Source organism: Penaeus vannamei, chromosome 22 (genome assembly GCF_042767895.1).
Source record: "Penaeus vannamei isolate JL-2024 chromosome 22, ASM4276789v1, whole genome shotgun sequence".
Classification (NCBI taxonomy): Eukaryota; Metazoa; Arthropoda; class Malacostraca; order Decapoda; family Penaeidae; genus Penaeus; species Penaeus vannamei.
In genome coordinates, this window is record NC_091570.1 from 4,300,202 (window position 1) to 4,320,201 (window position 20,000).

General features: G+C 36.3%; 3 protein-coding genes across 3 annotated transcripts; 2 read left to right on the top strand and 1 right to left on the bottom strand.

Moving 5' to 3' along the window:
* LOC113827389 (uncharacterized oxidoreductase YjmC) lies at positions 1-3,660 on the top strand (the record flags this gene model as incomplete). The annotated part of the gene is given in 6 exon segments (XM_070136435.1): positions 1-24; positions 463-561; positions 1,624-1,816; positions 2,331-2,485; positions 2,828-2,938; positions 3,284-3,660. Coding segments are annotated over 6 exon segments (627 nt in total), but the record flags the coding sequence as incomplete, so codon positions are not given.
* A 345-nt stretch (positions 3,661-4,005) lies between these two features.
* On the bottom strand, positions 4,006-9,302 carry Tapdelta (Translocon-associated protein delta). The gene is made up of 6 exons (XM_027380207.2): positions 9,144-9,302; positions 6,313-6,431; positions 5,588-5,662; positions 5,309-5,398; positions 4,989-5,054; positions 4,006-4,385 (listed from the first exon to the last, which is right to left on the bottom strand). Exons 1-6 carry the CDS (start codon positions 9,190-9,192, stop codon positions 4,281-4,283), a joined length of 504 nt encoding a protein of 167 aa, XP_027236008.1. The 5' UTR covers positions 9,193-9,302; the 3' UTR covers positions 4,006-4,280.
* Positions 9,303-9,768: 466 nt separating this feature from the next.
* Positions 9,769-19,870, top strand: Vps50 (vacuolar protein sorting 50). Its single transcript, XM_027380107.2, has 8 exons — positions 9,769-11,447; positions 12,384-12,622; positions 15,202-15,362; positions 16,291-16,405; positions 17,259-17,468; positions 17,743-17,889; positions 19,040-19,213; positions 19,459-19,870. The coding sequence occupies exons 1-8, from the start codon at positions 9,863-9,865 to the stop codon at positions 19,696-19,698; spliced, it is 2,871 nt and encodes a 956-aa protein (XP_027235908.2). The 5' UTR covers positions 9,769-9,862; the 3' UTR covers positions 19,699-19,870.
* Positions 19,871-20,000: the final 130 nt, after the last annotated feature.

Sequence of the window (20,000 nt, forward strand, 5' to 3'; positions counted from 1 at the left end):
GTCGTCCCAACACGAGGCAAAAAGGTGAATAATTTAAGTCCTGTCAACAATGCTTTCAGTTTGGTGTTTAGTCCTTTGTTTTATTTTTTTATTTCTTCTTTGTCATGTGTTTTAAAATGTGATACTACTGTGCAATGGCGAAGCGTTTTTATATTTCTTTGGATATGGATTTACATCAGCAGAATGAAGACTCATGTTGAAATACGAACGTTTTAATACATGCTTCCTATTTCGAAATATGAAATATAATCCTGAAATATGATTGTTAGTACCTCCCACATAAATAATTTTGTGAATGGTCATACAGCACTAGTTAAATTAATACAATGCTGAGAAAAAAATATTTCTAAGTTCTTCACACATTATACTTGAGAACCTGACCTATGAAACATATACCTCAACGTTTGCCTATAATAATATTCATGAAAATCAACAAATAAATATTTTTCTCGTCTCTTTTAGGCTGTGCTCGGAACAAATCCCATTGCCCTGGCTGCCCCGGGAGAGAAAGGGGACGACTTCGTTCTCGATATGGCCACCAGCGTCGTCTCTGGCGGGAAGGTAACAATAGATAGATAGATAGATAGATAGATAGATAGATAGATAGATAGATAGATAGATAGATAGATAGATAGATAGATAGATAGATAGATAGATAGATAGATAGATAGATAGATAGATAGATAGATAGATAGATAGATAGATAGATAGATAGATAGATAGATAGATAGATAAATAAATAAATAAATAAATAAATAAATAAATAAATAAATAAATAAATAAATAAATAAATAAATAAATAAATAAATAAATAAATAAATAGATAAATAAATAAATAAATAAATAAATAAATAAACAAATAAATAAATAAATAAATAGTAAATTGGCAGTGAAAATACAAAGAAAGCAGTTTGCGATAGATTGCAGGTAAACATATAACGTAGGCAAAATGACGGAGAATAAGGATAATACAGGGATAAGGGCAAATGAAGTAGAAGTAGTGAGCAAGGGAGGTAAAGGATTTGTGAAAATGAAATAGACGAACATACAAAGATAATTCACAGATAGATAGAGAGAGAGAGAGACAAGCAGACATAATAGAGACAAGAGACGCAAACAAACAGAAACAGACAGACAAATATATTGATAGACATAATAGATATACAGACGCAAACAAACAAAGATAGACAAATAGATTGATAGACATAATAGATATACAGACGCAAACAAACAGAAACAGACAGACAAATAGATTGATAGACATAATAGATATACAGACGCAAACAACCAGAAACAGACAGACAAATAGATTGATAGACATAATAGATATACAGACGCAAACAAACAGAAACAGACAGACAAATAGATTGATAGACATAATAGATATACAGACGCAAACAAACAGAAACAGACAGACAAATAGATTGATAGACATAATAGATATACAGACGCAAACAAACAGAAACAGACAGACAAATAGATTGATAGACATAATAGATATACAGACGCAAACAAACAGAAACAGGTAGACAAATAGATTGACAGACATAATAGATATACAGATAGATCAACAAATAAGAATTCCGATCAGCACCCCCGCCCACACGCCCCCAAAACTCCCAGGTGGAGGTGGCTTGCGTGAAGGGCGAGGACGTCCCTGAGGGCTGGGCGCTGGACAGGGACGGAGCCCCGACCACGAACGCCGAGAGGGCGCTGGACGGCTTCCTCCTCCCCCTCGGAGGCGACGAGACCCACTCGGGCTACAAGGGCTTCGGTCTCGGCATGATGGTCGAGATCTTCTGCGGCATTCTGACCGGTGGGCTGACGTCCATGTTTTTTTTTTCTTTTCTTTCTTGGGCAACGGGCTGACGTCCATGTTTTTTTTTCTCTTTTCTTTTCTTTCTTGGGCAACGTGTTTTCAAATTGGATTTAGAGGTTTGCTTATTTATTTTCGTTTCTAGACTGGCGTGTTTTAAATCTTAGTTTCGTATTTTGTTATTTTGTTCCTTTGATATTACCACGTTGAGGTGGTTATTAATGCTGTTTGAGATGTTCGTCGGAATTTTAGGAGATTTGGAGAGTTGAGGACGTTATATTTCTGTACTGTTGTATATTTGTAAAGGTACTCAAAACTGCACCACATATTTTGAAGTGGCTCTCAAAATAAATGAATTAATAAAAACAAAATAAATAAAACTAATATTAATGCTACCATCATAATATTATCAATGTCATTTCTTTGCACATCCCACACGCCACATCCCAACAACCCTGCTAAAGCTTCGCACACTTTTAACCTCCTCCACCCCTCCCCCCCCTCCCTCACCCAGGAGCTCCATACGGGTCCAACATCCGGGACTGGACCAGGACAGACCGACCAGCTGACCTGAGCCAATGCTTCGTCGCAGTTGACCCGTCCTTCTTTGCACCGGGTTTCGAAGGCCGCATGACAGACCTCATGAACCACTGTCGCAACATGGAACCGGTTGGTCATGGGTATAGCGAGAGAGAGAGAGAGTGTGTGAGTGTGAGTGTGAGTGTGAGTGTGAGTGTGAGTGTGAGTGTGTGTGTGTGTGTATGTATGTGCGTGTATGTGTGTATGTGCGTGTGCGTGTTAGCGCGCGCGGGCATGTTGGTGCGTAAACGTACGCGTGTTTATAAACAAACGTCAAAAATGGTTTAAATGAGAATGAATACTTTGAAAAAAGGAGGATTTAGCATTACCATGAATCATAACGAACGAAAATCTAAAAATTTAGCAACGTTCTATAAATCAACTGAATATTAAGCCTGGGAAATAAGTAAACAACAAACATCACCACTGCAGGAAGCCCCACAGAAGCCCGTCCTGGTGGCAGGAGACCCAGAGCGACTGCACATGCGCAAGGTCGAGCAAGAAGGTGGAATCACGTATCACATCAACCAGATTAATAACTTGGTAAGATTAGTTTAAGTCTATTTGTTTTAAAGAGATTGTTTGGTAATGTAATTCGGTTGATTTAATTTAATCATTTCAGCCGTTTCTGTTCATTGTAATGGTATATGTTATACTTCGAATCCTATTACGTTATTCATTGAATTAATTATTTTTAAAAATTATGCGAACGAAATGGTTAATGAAAAGTGACATAAGGAATAAATACTACAAACATGTTGACAGTAAGAGAAATAATAAATAATCATTCTCTAGTTAAAATAGTAAAACATACGGGTTACTGGTTTTCCATTGAAATAATTACAATATTCTTATGCACTGTAATATACACTCTGCCTTCTGTTGCAGTGGAAGTTGGCAAAGTATCTCGACGTCACTCCATTGCAGCCTTGAATGGGGTAACCGAGCTCGATTTTAGAGAAGCGATCCGGTGTCACTGACAAGCCCCTTCACTGGATATATGAATAAACGAGGCTTCATTATTCTTACTTTATTTATCACATTTCCTTCGGTTCATATGGTTGACTTTAATTTGATTTTCACAGCTCAGCATATCTTTGGACATAATCAAGTGTCACAACTTTTCTTATAAAATTTCTTTATTTAAAAAAAAAATCTGAAGTTGGATGAGTAATATAATCTGCTTGTATTGACGTAGAATTTTTAATCAGACTTCTCCCAGTCTAGCATGTGAAGTTCAATAAATATATGATACTGCTTTCCAAGAACCTTTACCTTATTATTTCCTGTATTGTATATGTTATTGATATATTACTTGTATATAAATGCATATAATTTAAAAGTACAGAAACTAATTCATATGGGTATTAATTATATTTATCATTTTATTTTTCATAAATGAGAAATGGCCATAGGATATTCCATCTACTTTAAGTGATTCCTTTGTATTTTCCTCAAGTAATGGCTAGTAATTATAAAGGGTTTCCTTTTGAGGTATATCAACCTGTTTTGAAGTCTGCATCTTATCTTCAGAGATTAATCATTTTCTAACAATCTAACACAGTAACACCCAATTTTAGACCCAAATGAAAGGTAAATCAAAGTTGAAATTACCAGTTTTCCATATTTTATAACAAAATGATTTCCAAATACATTTGAAAAATTTACAACTTTAACCCTATCACACCATGCTTGTTCTCACACATACATCCAAAAGTTGTACACGAAACATGAGTCATTCACACTATTTTGTCGATGAAGGATAATGCAACAAGGCTCATTGCTACTGAAACCTCACGCACTATAAATATACACTTGCATGTTCAGAGCATGCACACATACAACACTTCGCTGACAATGGAGTTAAATATCCCCAGTGAGGAGACTATGCTACAAGCTTTGCCTTAAGCGTGAATGCATAGTAGTAGATGAGGATAGCGAAGATGATGGCCATGGTCTCGGACTGCACCCAGGGACCCTTGTATGCTCCCTAGAAAGTTAGAGGAAAATAGTTAAATATTCATCTGTGTGTACTTGTTGCTGACTGCAATAAAAACATAGGAGAAAAACAAGACTTCAGACAATGAGAAATAAAATACATGGAAAGCAAGATAAAACTAAATGGGGAAAAAAATTAAATATAAAATAGGTATCGAAAATATCTATGCAAGGACAAACAGCAGAACTTGACCAAAAATGTGCAAAGCTATGCTTTTTAAAAATCTAATAAAAATTATTTCTCAATCATATATGACAAAAAATATTCTAAAACAATTACAGTGAACCATATATCATGCAGGAACAAATATACACCTGTGCAAACTAGCCAAACGAAGGGTAAACTGGGTAATGTTAAAATGACTGGATAAGAGTAAAGCAAGATCATTACCTAGCATACAATTTTGAAATATTAGTGGGGAAGGGAAGATTACTCTCATATAGCATACATTACAGAATTATTATTGAAGCTAAATGAAATGCAAGTCCACAAATTAATGCACTCTGACTTCTAAAGACTATCAGACTTTTCTTGTGTACCTACAATGTTCTAACTATATCGATCTATAAATGCAAAAGATAACCAAAAACTTACAGGATGGTACAGGTTAATGGTGGCAATGGGTGTGACTGAGGCAGAGTCTTCATTGCCACGCTGAGCCTGTGAAGAATGAAAGAATTCTAGAATGAGTAAACAATAAAAAGTAATTCCTAATTAAATACATTCAATATCTTAACAACACTAATACATGTATCATTGCAACAACACCAAAGGACACTGCAAAAAATAAAATGAGAATTACAAAACTGAAATACAAAAACAAACAAAATAATAAAAACACAGGACTGAGAACAGTACTTCTAGCACCTCAAATTCCTTTAGATATTTGATACCCAAAATATGTTTCAAACTACCTTTCTGAGGGCAGCATATCCCTGTTCATCGTAGAGTTTGATGGGGTGATCTCCAGAGGCTGCTGCAGACACATCCTCAATCCAGCTGACCTGCAAATAAATTTCTCTCTTAGCACCCCTTTTCATAACCAAATGGATAACCCATTCTTAAAAAATAAAATCAGTAAAAGACATGAACCATTGCCACTTTCATAGTTAAAGTGTTGGTTAATATGTTATATACTTTAAGTAAATATCAACAAAAAAATAAATATAAAAAATAACTTCCAAGACACTTACGCCATATTTCAGACCATCTACAGAGCGTGCAACACCAACGATGCCATCAGCGGTTTCCGCATACAGAGAAACATCCTGTAAAGAGGAATTTTAATTTAGCATGGAAACTAGAAAAAATAATACTGGCAAAATGAAATATTGACAAAATACACCAGCCACCACACAAGCAACTCTAAATTACTTAAATTTTGTACTTCATCACAAAAATTACCGAAATGTGCATAATATAAACAATTGCCGTGTGGATGGTAACCTCAGTCATTTCTTGTACACAAAAAGTAATTCAGAAAAAAAAAAAAAAAAAAAAAAACAGCCTGTCACAAAAAAATAAACATTATAACAGAGTTAAATTAAATTATTACTAATAATTATCAATTATTTTGGTCTCGGCCACACCCTTGATGCATACAAATTAAATAAATAATGTTGTTAACCCATGCATTGTCTACTGCAGTTTATTTTGTTTAAACACACACATGGCTTCATTCCCATTTCTTTAACTACCATCATTATAATATAACTATACTATCAGTAATAAAACCACTCTTTCATATAATACACAGAATAGGGTAAACATCTGAGGTCTGGCAGGCTCAGTAATTGGCTTTGTTGGCCTCCTATTTCCAAAGCTATCTCTGTTAAAACAAATTCAAACTGAAATCTCATGGTGGACAGGGCACCTATACATGTTCTTCCAGTGTTATGTGGTCAAGTTGCAAACATACCTTGGCACCATTGGAGCAAGACAGTGTGAAGTCAGCAATGTAGGCAATCTTGGTAACAATAGTTGCATCTCTGGAAGTGAAGCCTACTGCTTCGACCTGCGCTCCTTCACAGGTCTCGCCTACAAGAAAAACATTAACTTAAGTAGAGAGGGGGTGGGGTTGGCAGCAGCAGTCAAAAGGGAAAATACAAGATCATTTAAATTCAAACCAGTTCCAAGGGAGATGGTACTTTTGCTAGGGTGTAATTTTGTGGACAAACATAACAGGCAAGATTATCATTTCTAGGGGAAAAAGTGTAAAATCTTACTATGGTTTTATCTAACCCTAAACAATGAAAGTGACAATAGTATTTATAGTGTTACGGCAAACCTGATTGCAGTACCACATACTCTGGCAAATATTGCTTGTAGATTTTCTTAGTAATTTATACATAAATAAGGGACCAGGTCAAGCTTTATTTTACCATAGTAATGCAGGTGAACTTTTCAATACAAGAAGTAATCTGCAGAAACGAATGGTATACCTACACATAAAAGAGGTATTTGTTAACAAGAGCGATGCACCTTCCAAAGCCCCAAGAACATATTTAAAAAATACTTTTCCTCTATCCAACAGTTTATTTGCAAATACCTGAAGAAAATGGGGTACCAAGTGTACCCTAAAAATCCAAACCTAACCTTTCTTACCTTCTATTCATGCCCTAGACTATGGAAGCAAGCCCCCTTATAACCTCTCTTTATTAGCACTTCATGCCAACTGATAGAAAATACAACATTAATAATGAGGCTACAGCAGCTGTACCTGTTTGGTTATAAGAATTTCTTATGCTTTATAAGATGGTGGTGTCCATTTCCCTCCATGTGCATTGCCCTCGGTAATATTAACCATGAAAGAAAAAGATTATGGAAAGTGTTGCTTTTCTGGCATCTACAAACACTAGTCTATAAGCCATTGATACTCTCATGACAGTTTGTAGCAAGGGCCATTTCTCTTGGTAATACATCATTTATGTGAAAATATATAATTTCCTTTGAAACAATGTGAGGTATAAGTTAACAAGAGAGAGAGAGAGATAGGGGGAAATTGACACAAGAAATATAGTAAAAAGCTGTAGCAGTCTCATATTAACCACGAAATGACAAATGGTCATTGCATATCACCACTCATGATATGCATGAGGGTGCCTCAAGAAGCCAGAGTTCTTAATGTTCATTTTCTATAAGTTGGCATGAAGTGCTACTATGGGGGAGGGGGGGTTACAGGGGGCTTGCCCCCCTGTCTAGGGAATAACTAGAAGGTGGGAAAGGTTAGGTTGGGTTGGGTTGGGTTTTAGGGTTCACATAATACCCTGGTTTCGTGACAATCTCTGGAGGGTGCGTTGCTCTCGGTAACACTAACCCAGTGCAAGATAATCTACTATACTTAAACTAAACGACGTTGCGGCCATCTTGTGCTGTGTGATTTGTTACAAATATTTCATTTGGTGCATTTGGGTATTGCAAATAAATTGCACGTTTTAGATGTATAATAACAATGTTGAAAAGTACCGAGAAAAACTCGTGCACTAGTGTACATTTTTAAAATGCCGTGCAATTCTTCACGCACCTCTTGCCCGTAATATGGGTCAGTCATCAATTTGTACAGTACAAGAAATTTATTTATTGTAAATCCTCGATATGCAAGAATTACTGCTGTATTGTCATATCTTCTGAAACAAATTCTCCTTCGCGCAAGCTTTATCTATGTACGAAACTCAGTTATTAGAATAAATGTACAAAAATGAAACGGCATCATTGCTTTGTTTACAAAAGGAAGGAAAGGATATCGGATGGCGATTTTCAGATTACTGATTTTTTTTTTTTTTTTGGCACTACCTTATTTTTGAGCTGCGGTTAAAGTCCAAAGATCATAAGTTCCTTAGAATCACTGGCTCTATCATTTGCATATATTTTACCAAGTAACTTACACCACATTTCTTGCTAACATAGGAAAATGACATCAAAAACTCTGTGTGAGGGTGTTGTTGACTTGTGGTCTCCGATTGGTGATATGCAGTGGATATTTTCTTTTCAGGGTAAATATGAGACCACAGCAGCTGTATCTGAGATATATATGACTATTTCTTATGCTCTATAAGATGGTGGTATCCATTTCCCTCTATCTCTGTACTGCTCTCGGTAAACATTAACCCTGGGATGAGATCTTTTCACGCACCGTCCAGCCTACTTCAACTTGTGCTCGTTTGGCCTTGGCTGAATTCAGTGAAGATAAATAGCCCTTGACATCAGTAATTTCAGGTTATCCGTGCTACTGATTTTTTCCTTCGAGTTAATGACATTTTTGACTCCCATAACCAGTGGGATAAAAGGGACTTGTGTACACTATGTGAAACGAGGATAAATAAGATTTAAATAGTATCACATACAACAGTAATTCTTCAATAAACACGACAATGTTAACACATCTCTAAAAGAGTATCGGCACTTTTAACATACTTTTTAGGCAGGCAATTTGGTCTTTGGCAAAGGTTTTATGGTAGAACAGCTGTCACGAATACAATACAAAGCCGGTTTTCGAGCTTAATTCCGTACAGCTCCATTACAAACCCATAAACACTTTGTGGAATATCTCGCTGATAATCTAACGTTTCAAATGAACAAATAATATTATAGATAGCGTATGAATTAAGACCTCAAAATCCCATCAAAATATAAACAATCTTAGAACGTCCCAATATCCTCTATATTTACAGGGACTTTGAATCAAATTCAACCTCTTAAAATTCTTAAACATACGTGCATATAGCTAAGGTAATAATTCATATGCTTTACCTGCAGCAACAGCCACGAGAGCAGCCAAAATCACAGCCAACACCTTCATCTTCGGTTAATTGAGAGAGAGTGCCACCTTTCGCTTACCGGCGTCTGACAGCGACTGGCTTGAATTCACCCCTGTATCTCGTTATCGTTTTAAAATTAAGGAGTTGAATTTCCTTATTTCAATATACAGTGGTCCTATTATCATTTTATATGAATTATATAATCTTACAAAATTACTTGTTTGGTTATTTCTAGTAATAAAATTTTCTAATATTGTTTTTAAAAAGGAACAGGGAATGTTATTGGAACGCGTTGTCAGTACACGTGTTGGAAGAAATTGGAAATGTCAGAGCAGCGGGAGTCGGAAAGTTTGGTTCTTTTCTGAGAACTTTTCATATATTCTATAATGTAGAATTAGTGAAAACTTTGATAACTCCAATTTTATTTATACATGAAACTGATAGTTTTTGTTCGATATATTGATATGATTTTGTGATGAAAATTATAAAGATATATATATTCCAAGCAAATCGCGTAATTTCTAAAGATATCTTTATAGTGAGTAACATTTCAATAAAAAGTAGAAAAGCAAATATAAAACGAGAAGTAAGAAAAGAAAATAATATCATCCCAACAATTTGGTATTTGTTTACCCTCATCAGCTGTTCTTTTCCAGTTGTCAAAACCGAAGTCCTTCCCCTAAAACACCCCGAAACTCATGAAAAATCACCATGGACATCAAAGAGAAGTTCAAGTCGTTCATGGATAAACAGAAGATCAGCCTGAAGGCACCATCATCGCAAGCACAGTTAGGAGAGAGCGTAAAATCCGATGACTTCGAAGGAAGAATGGCTGTGACGGGGGATTTATATAGGAAGTCCAGCCTCTTGAATGATCACATACTAACACCTGAAGCAGAGAAAGCCGTGATAGACAGCATCGAGAGCCTTTATTTCGAGAGCGGGGACGTCGACGTAGGTGAACACGAACTTAAGAAATTCCCACAGGACGTAGACATTCATGTGATTAACGGGATGAGGTCTAGACTAAGGAAGCAGCACGCCATAGTGTCTCGAAGGGTGTCTGATCTCATTATGCAGAAGCAAGGGCTGTGCAGCGAGGAGATGGAGAAGGTCGTGGAGCTGCAGAAGGAGATTTACAAGGAGATTGGCCTGTGCGTTGAAGGCCGGAGGAAGCTGGCCCAGGGGAGGAGTCAGTTCACATCAGCTAGTCTTGGGATTTTAGCCAACTACAGTAAGCGGCAGAAGATTGCCAGTGTTATCCGGTCACTTAGGACAGTCAGGACGTTACAGATGACAGATGTCCAATTACAGAATTTGTTAAAAGCAGAAGATTACCCTGGGGCCATTCAATTACTGCTTGAGTGCCAGAAAGCTGCAGCGACTTTTAAGCATTTTACTTGTATCTCTGAACTCAGTACCAAGTTACAGGATACTCTTGAGGGTGCAGAGGAGCAGCTAGATGTTGCCTTAGCTAAAGTTGCTGCTAATTTCAATGCTGCTAATTATGAGAAATTGCAGATTGCATATGGTCTCTTGGGGAAAACACAGACACTCATGGACCAGTTACACATGCACCTTACATCTCATATCCACAATTCAGCCTTCACGATTGTTCTTGGCTATGTAGAGTTGTATAATAGTGTTAATGGTGGAAATGGTAGTATCTCCGGCTCATCATTCTCAAAGATGCAATATTCGGAACTATGCAAATATGTAAATGAGGAAAGCTTCCTCCCATGTCTCATGGATCTAAGCAAATCCATGTGGAACGTCCTAAAGAGTTACCGCAGCATTATCTTGTGGCATGAGGAAAATGAGAAGGCCTCCCAGGAGGAAGTGAATAATGAAAGTCAAGATGCTGAGGAAGCTGCAACATCCAGACGCTACACAAAGCAAAAACTAGAGCATGGACTGTACAGAATATGGCAAGATGTGCAGGCAAAAGTCCGGACCTTTATCCTGGCGTCAGACCTCTGTCACTTCAAATTTGATGATTTCCTGAGAATTTTGGATGTCATCAACAAGCTCATTGATGTTGGTGAGTGCTTCTGTGGCAGCAAATCAGAAACGCTCAGAGAATCAATTAAGAAGCAATCAATCAACTACTTCCGCACACACCACAGAGCAAGAATGGAGGAATTACACATGTTTTTGGAGAATGAAGGGTGGGAGGCATGTCCGGTGAAGTCAACGTTCTCAATATATCAGCTGATGGAGTTTAGGTTCCTTAAGGGAAGGGACCTAAGCTTCACAAGAATGTCTACTCCAAGTTCTTCACCGGTTAAAAAGTCAAGTGAGGAAAATTTGCTGACTTTTATCTATTGTTTAGGATTTCTATCCTTATTCAAGATTTTGTTAGTTACCCTTTGAATTATTTGGAATAATGTCATTTTTATATGTTATGTTAGGAATATCATTTTCTGATATGATATGATTTTTTGATAAAAGGTGTCTCTATGTTGAAGCTAAAAAAAAAATGTTTGTTATAATACTGCTAAGAGTAATGGAAATGGAAGCAACAATAGTGCAAATGGTAATCACAGTAGTGAGAGAGATGGTGAGAATGTTTATAATGATAAGAGGTGATGGCTGAGGTAACATTATTGTAGATGATAGTACAGTAATGTGTTAATGAAAACCTGAATGCTAATAATTATGGTATTATTGGAAAAAGGCATCACCATTGAACCTTATAGCCTTGAAGATATTTAATTAATAATCACAGTAATTGAAATAGTAATAATGGAAATTACAAAAATACCTCTCATTGCAATGTAGATGAAGATAGACTTAGGCACACAATTTTTTATGAAAGCTTTTCCCACAGTCTCTCAAGTGCTTTCTGCAGCCTCTGTGGCATTGGCACTGTATGTTCAAGTATGATGGAGCATAAAGCATACTTTGGTGATTTACCATCAGATAAAGAACCATACCAGGTGCTTATCTTGCTTAACATATGTGGTTGAGGTTTGTTGGCCTTTACCAGAATGTCAAAGGCATGGTAGTTGCAGAATCTGCTCTAAAGGGATCCTTTGTTGAAGAATTACCATAGGCTATGAAGGCTTATTTTTCCTTTGTACATTCAGTACTTCTCATCTACTTACTACTTTTTAAAGCTTTCACACTCATTCATATCATTTTAGACTATAAATAAAGATAATTTCAATCATTTATTTCAATCCTTAAGAATAAGAGGAATCTAATAGAAACACTTGGACCTCCCTAACAGGCAGCAGCTCAGACAAGAGGGACCTCTTTGACCTCTTCAACAGCGATAGCTCACCATTTGACATTGCTACAGAAGAGACAGTCGAGGAGGACATCATGGCCAATGGAGAAGCTGGGGATTCTATTCACATAAGTGATGATGACAGTGAGGATGATGAGGAGTTGATGAAGGATTTCGTAGATGAGCAGACAGGGGAAGCTCCGCAGCCACATACCAGGCGGAAATTTGACCACAGCAAGGTGAGAGGAGACTTTCTTTCAGTGATTGGTATTATTATTTTTATTATTGATATCTTTTGCTCATAGTTTTATTTTCAGATATATTGCCAAACTATTCTTTATATATAAAACAGAAAGAATTGATATAAAGAATTTGTATAGATTTTATTCATTTTTGATAGAATGGAATGGGACATTTATGCATGGCACACAGAGCTTAGGTAAATTCCTACAATCCTACATTATTTGTCGATAAATTGACAAAGAGGTCAACAAGCCTGTAATGCCAGAACAGATATTCTTAACCCCTGAATCCAGTTGGTTTACAACAGTCACATGGACCAAAATATGGGCCTTAGGCTTACATAAGCAGCCACTCTCCCGGATGTGCCGAGTGTAGGCCGGGTGCAAATGAACACTAATGTGTGGTGACAAGAGTCTATACCTTCCCTTTGCAATATTATTGTGCATAAGTGTTTTTAGCTTTTTTGTCATTATGCAATGTTCATATTTGTCTTTTGATTTACTTTCTCCATATGGTAATAAACAGACTATATTATATCTCTATGTTGTAAATAACTCAGAACAAGAAAAAAATGTAACAATTTGTTATTTGTGTCATTCATTTTATTTTTTTGTAATATTCAATTTTCTGTAATGCAACCTACACCGTTGGTCATGGTGACCAGGAATAGGATGCATGGAAATGGCGTCCTCTCTGGAGCTGGCGCTCTTCTATTCATGGCTTATGGACATTACATTCCACACTTGTTTATCAATGGGAATAATGCAATAGCCCTTTTCAAAATGCCAAATGAGTCCAAGAGGTTTGTGCACACATGGTGAGTCTTTTCTGTCACCTCAACCTTCACTCATGAAGGCAAATTCATGTTACCTGGCCTGCGGCCCTTTTTCCCATGATGGCACATTCAAGTCACGAGCACCTAAAGCCAAATTTATTCATGATGTGATGGTCACATCACCTGGATCAAAGGGATTAAAATTTATTTTTGCTTTTGATGGAGAGAGAATTGTAGAGGTCACTGCATTAGAGATTTGGGGACATTATCTCTTATCCTCAGGATGATGTGGGGTTCATGTAATGGCTGACTTCGTTTTGGCTTTAAGTAACATGTTATTCACATCACAGATGACTTGGGTGTAGCTCCAAGTGATGGGTCATTCTTCTTATGTTATGATGATTCGTGTATTACATTTTATGGTGTTCTTTATAAGGAACTCTCATGCCCATGCCATATGCCCCATGCCATATGCCTTGTGGCATTGCCTAAATGAGAACAGGATGTGTAATGTTATTATTGGCTCTTATTTGATATAAAGAGAATTTTAGTGCAAATAAGTCACTCGCTATGCTTGGAATATTTCACACACCAAAACCTGATTCTCTCTTGCTGTTGATGTGAACCTGAAACCTTCACTCTTTTTTACAAAATCAGTCTGCTCATGTCATCTGCCTATATTGTCTTTTGGTGCTCTGCTAATGTGACTACCAGTGTGACTGTCTTGAATTGTGACATCAATAAGGGAAGAACTGAAGCTGTAAGGGCAGCAGTCTTGTATATCACTGCATACAATGTCTTATTTTGTAAAAATAAGATTAGCAAAAATGAGTGATTCTTAAAGAAAAATTGTCCTTCAATAAAACCCTAGTCTGTCTCGTTCACTGAGTGTAATATACCTTATTTATTTAACTGGATTCTAATATACATACTTAAGCTACTACGGGTTTTATCTAGCAACCAAAATTCATATCATGCGTCTTTGAATATCCAAAAACATTAAAATCACATTTACATTCAAATGATATGAAGAAGTGAATAAAATCATATCACTTTGGTGGTGGTGCAGCGCAGCAAAAATGGGAACCCCATTTTCTCCTGGAGGCAATAAATATTCTGGTTAATAAAAGTTTCTGGCCTCATCTTTACTCTCTAGAGATTATTTTTATATCCAATGGTGTTGTTTATTTTCTTTATCTTCAGGCGGGCAGGCATTACCCTTAATTTTTATTGGATCACAGATAGCAAGTATCTTTTGTTAGTTCTGTAAAAAAAATCTGTGAGTGCTTTCTTCAGATTTATAATTAGTCAAAGTTTAGAAGGTGGAATAGGGTCAATTTAAATGTTCTTCTCTTTGTTGTTGATTTTTTTGTATTGTGTGAAGTTTTATTTTTATGATAAGTTTCACTCATTCAGAAAACATTTTTCACTATTAGAATGGTGAAATTTATTTTTCTCAAATTGCTGTATTGCTTTGAGAATCATAAAAAAAGAGTAAATAGTTCTGCTTAAGCCACACATGTTAGATTAGACATCAAGATGAAAATCTGATATCATTACCTTGAAGTCTTTTAGTATGCTTTTGTAATATGAAGTTTATGGTCCAGTTTAAGCTAATTGAATACTAATTTACTAGTAAACATGCCTTTATTTTTAATGATTGTTAAAAATGTTTTGACATGCACATGGTTCAGCATTGCAATTATTTTCAGGCAACAGTAGTTGTAAGATGTAACCTTGATATTTGTCATCCGTACTTTTTCCTGAAAAAAATCTCTTCCAACATATTTATTCTGACAGGCACCCATAGTCACAAATACAACCCTTACAATCCTACGGCTCATTGGGAAATACATCCAGATGATGAGATTGCTGCAGCCTATAGCCTTTGATGTCATGGTGTGCCTCAGTCATCTCTTCGACTATTACCTGTATACAGTCTTCATGTTCTTTGGGGAAAGGTAAGTATGGGGATGCAATTTTTTTCTTATTATTGTTTATTTCTTTGTTTGTGCTTGCAGTATTGAAACAAAGGTAACCGATTTCCAGTGAGTTACAGGAGCAAGACTGAAATTATTTACCCTTGAATATAACATTCTGATTCTTGTGAATAAGAGAACTAAAAATACAAAAGCACTTCTGATTATTACTAGTATTTCTGTTTGTTGTTCATGCAGGAAACCAACCAATTATTACTAGTATTTCTGTTTGTTGTTCATGCAGGAAACCAACCACATGTATACAACATTAAGTTTTTAGCTATTAATCAATAACTCATAGCCTATGGATGTAGTGGGATTCACAACATGGCTGACTTAGTCCTTAACTTAGCAAACATGCTATTCACATCAAGGCTGACTTAGACGTGGCTCTGTTCCATGGGTCATTCATGTCATTTTGCAATGTGTGAATTACATTTTATGTTATTCTATGTAAGGAACCCTCATGCCCACACCACATGCTCTAGGGCATTGTCTAAGGGAGAATGGGATGTGTAATGCTATGACTGCCTATTTTTATGTATACAAGATCAGTCTTTTTGTGTCATCTACAGGTTCAGTGTAGCAAGTGAAATAAATATCATGTATCTCTTGATATGCAAAAACATTAAATTCAAGTTTTACATACAAGTAACATAAAAGAAAATCACATTGTATGCAATGAATGCTATGCACCAGCTGCATCTGAAAAAGGCCCTAGAGGCAAACCCATTCTATTGTGCATAGTACCTGGAGCGGAAGCCAAGTGAACCCCACATTCTCCCGGGGGCAATATGCTAATAAGAAACATTACATTTTTATTATAAGTCCAAAGTTTTCAATAAATGCCATATAACATTACATTTTTATAATAAGTTTTTAGTATGTGCCATATATTTTCATCAACCAGGGGAGAACTGGAACAGAATCTCAGCAGACGACTTCGAACGTCTCTCAAAAGGATCCAGGACACGTTGATTCTCACTTCAGAGGTGCCTCAGGAGGAGCCCACTGATCAGGACAAGGTGAGGGGTACTGTTTTTTAGTTTGCATTTTTATTTTTATTTTTCCACGTCGCTGTTGCTACGTTTTTTGTTGTTGCTGTTACTTTATTCAGTTTTATCTCATTATTGTAATTTATTTATTTTTGTGTGATAATTTGAAATTAATTATGATCATATTTTCGTAAAAGATCCAGGACGGTTGATTTTGGTAATACAATGATTCAGAATATTTACTAAACTTCGCTATGAGCCTGAAAGATCAATATGCTTCAAATTCATCAAGAGTTCCTCATCTGATGTAGCAGAAATTGAAGTGTTTTTTACAAAATTTATGAGAAATTCCTAACAATTTGTAAATGTTATGTTTTTATTCCATTCATAGTGTGGCAGTTGTTTCTTTTTGTCTTTGTGTACATGTTACTAAGTATATGTTACTATATCACGCAAATATGTAGCTTGACTTTTGCAATTAGGGTCTAAATATCAATATGTAGTAAAAAGTATTCTTCTAAAAATGTTCCTACCACATTTCATGTAGATGATTGTATAGCTGACATTGTTATTATTGCTGCAGACATATTTATAATGATCTTTTTACCCATGTGTCATCTTCTATGATTTTCTGTTTATTGGAAGAAATAGTACACCCGGTATTGACACTAACATATACAGCTATCCTAAACATATATAACTATCTGAACTTGTTATTATGTCATTTATAAAGTGTCAAAATTTTAATTTTGTATGTTTTTCAACAATCATGATTATAACTACAATATTCATCTACTCTCAAAGTATGTGCCTGTCCAGTTTTAATCTGTAAAGTATAATCATAAGAATCAAAATGACAAAATCCAACCCATTTTTTTTCCAGGTGCCAAGTCCCTCCATATCCCCAGTAGTAGACACAACCTCAGCAGAAAGCATATATGGGCTGCCAGTGCGGGTGGTGGCTGTGGAGAGCCTTGCGTTCCTGGCAGTGCAGCTGGAGGCCTTGCACTGCCACATTGAACCTCTCATTCCACAGCAGAGGAGAACATTTTTGCAGCAGTTCTACACAGGCACTGTCAAGATCACCCCTGAGGTAAATTTGTGTGTGTGTGCTTATTTGAAATATATTTGACAATGATAATCTGATTATTAATTTTGCAAGGAGAGTAGGTGATGCAGATGTTGCTTATGCATAGGTTTTACAGTCTTTATATTATCTCGGCCCTTTAAGTATACTATGACTCTTAGCACCTTTCATTGTTTGCATAAACTACTTGACGTCACTCTCAATGTCATGTCAGAAAAGTAAATTAACCCCTTTTTTTATTTGATTAACAGTATTTATAATTTTTATTCTGTGATTACAGATTCGCCACCATGTTTACACAGCTGTAGCCTCTCAAGTGATAGACTACGATGGTATTTTGAACCGCATGTCCAATGTCAAGTGGGATATAAATGACCTCATGAGCCAGCACAGCCAGTATGTCGATGTCCTACTGAGACAACTTCAGGTAAGGTGTTTGTGAGTTGAAATGAAGTCAGATGTCATACTGAAACTAATAGGGGTGGTTATTTGTTTTAGTTTGCACTGCATATTCTTGTTTGATTTGTCCCTTGTTATTCAAAGAAAAATGATTGTTATTATTTTCTGTATCTGTGCTGTCTCTGTATGTGTCTGTGCCTTTGAATATAACATGATTTATTATTGTAATGACCTTTAAGTTATGATTTTTTAAATGAAATTATCACAGAAGAGTCAGGTTAGGATATTATCTTCAAAGGAGTCAACTAAGTGAGGCATATCTATAGTACATACTTTTCTATGGGAAATATTCTACAATGGTCTGCAGGTGCAGGATGTGTACTTTTGCCTAATTCAAGTTCAAATATATAAGACATTTTAAGCAGGGAAAGTTCTTGCCTAAAATCTCAAGACTTTTTCTGGCTAACTTGAGAATTTCACTTGCTTTCTCAAGTGAACCCTGTAGATGGCTAGACTTGCGCTTGCTAAGTCAATTATATTTAACTTCATAAAATCATATTTATGGGACTTGGTAGGCCAATATTTTAATTCAGTGAAGTTCATTTGTTTTGATAGTGAGTCAGTGTAAGGGTTGCCCATTGGAAGTGTGTGTCACTGTTTTTGAGGCACTTTATATGAACATAGGAGAAAATATTAAGCTTTGTTAAGCAGTTTTGGTAGATTTATTTACTTCTCTGCCATCTTGAGGCGGCGCTAGCTTGTCAGCTGTTTTGAAATGCACGTTCAAATTTTGCATAGGAAAGAAAAGAGGTTGAAACAAAGCACCGAGCCGCTTGCATGATTGGTTTAGGGAGACAAAAGGGCACAATAAAGTGGGGTAATGGAGGTGGATTTGGGGGTGTAACTAGTCCCAGTATTATAGCCTTATACTCCTTACCTTTGATTAACAAAAAAAAAAAGAAAGGGAAAATTGCCCTTCAGTTTTTTTGAGACTTTGGTCTATTGTGGCTACTTGTATTGTGACTAGTTGGACTTTAGGGGTGAATGAGTATTGTGATATGAGGGTTAGTAAATTCCAAAGAAGGCATTGAGCTTAAGAGAAGGCAATTTTTCAGATTGTAGGGGAGACTGGTGAGTATTACCAGTTTCAGAACAAGGTTTCCTGTTTTCTTTTTCAGGTTTTGAGCATGAAGTTAGAGGAAGTTAGCAGAGTATCCCCAATACCAGCAGAGGCATACAATGCACTCTGGGAATGTATAGTACGCATAACGAACCGCACTTTGTTAGAGGGTTTTGCTTCTGCTCGAAGGTGCACCAACGAGGGACGATCACTGATGCAACTTGACTATCAGGTAATCTCTAAACCTGAAGATATATAGATATAGATTGATTGATTAATGTTGCATACATGACCTTTATAACACAATTTTCTACATCTATTAAGGTTGATGTATTGATTTTATGGGTGTTCTTTTCCATAATGAAAAGGATGATAATAAATAGATAAGGTTACAAATAAATATAAATCCATTTTAGCTTGGGAGCCATTGAATAGTTGAAAATTTAATATGTACCCCATTCTCCCTCCCATCCTCAGCAATTCCTCATGAAACTTGAGTGCCTAACCAAGGTGCGCCCGCTACCCGATAAGCACCTGGTGGAAACATTCATCAAAGCCTACTACCTGCCTGAAGGAGCGCTGGAGGAGTGGGTGCAACAGAATGGCACCGACTACTCTCCCAGGCAGCTGAATGCCCTTATGTCCACCATGACGCACGTGAACAAGCGCACCCGGCAGAAGATCTCCAATCTGGTCGAGGAGCAGTGTAGGAGGTGATGTGACAGATGGAGAGGGACGTAAGACCTTTCTCTCAACAGGGTAGTGTGGCTCGTGTATTTCAAGGGCTGAAGGATAATCTTTGTCAGAGCTTAGAAAGTTTTCTTAAACTTTTTTTTTTTTTTTGTTATGTTTCCTTCTCTCCCAAAAGAAATGAAAAAGAACAAAAAAATCTTTTAGTTTCATATTTTATTCCATCTGTTTTTCATCATTCCATCTTCAGTTTTCTTTAAAAGAAATTGACTAGTAATTGTTTCATAAGTATTTTTATAAGCATATAATTTTATACATCATCACAATGG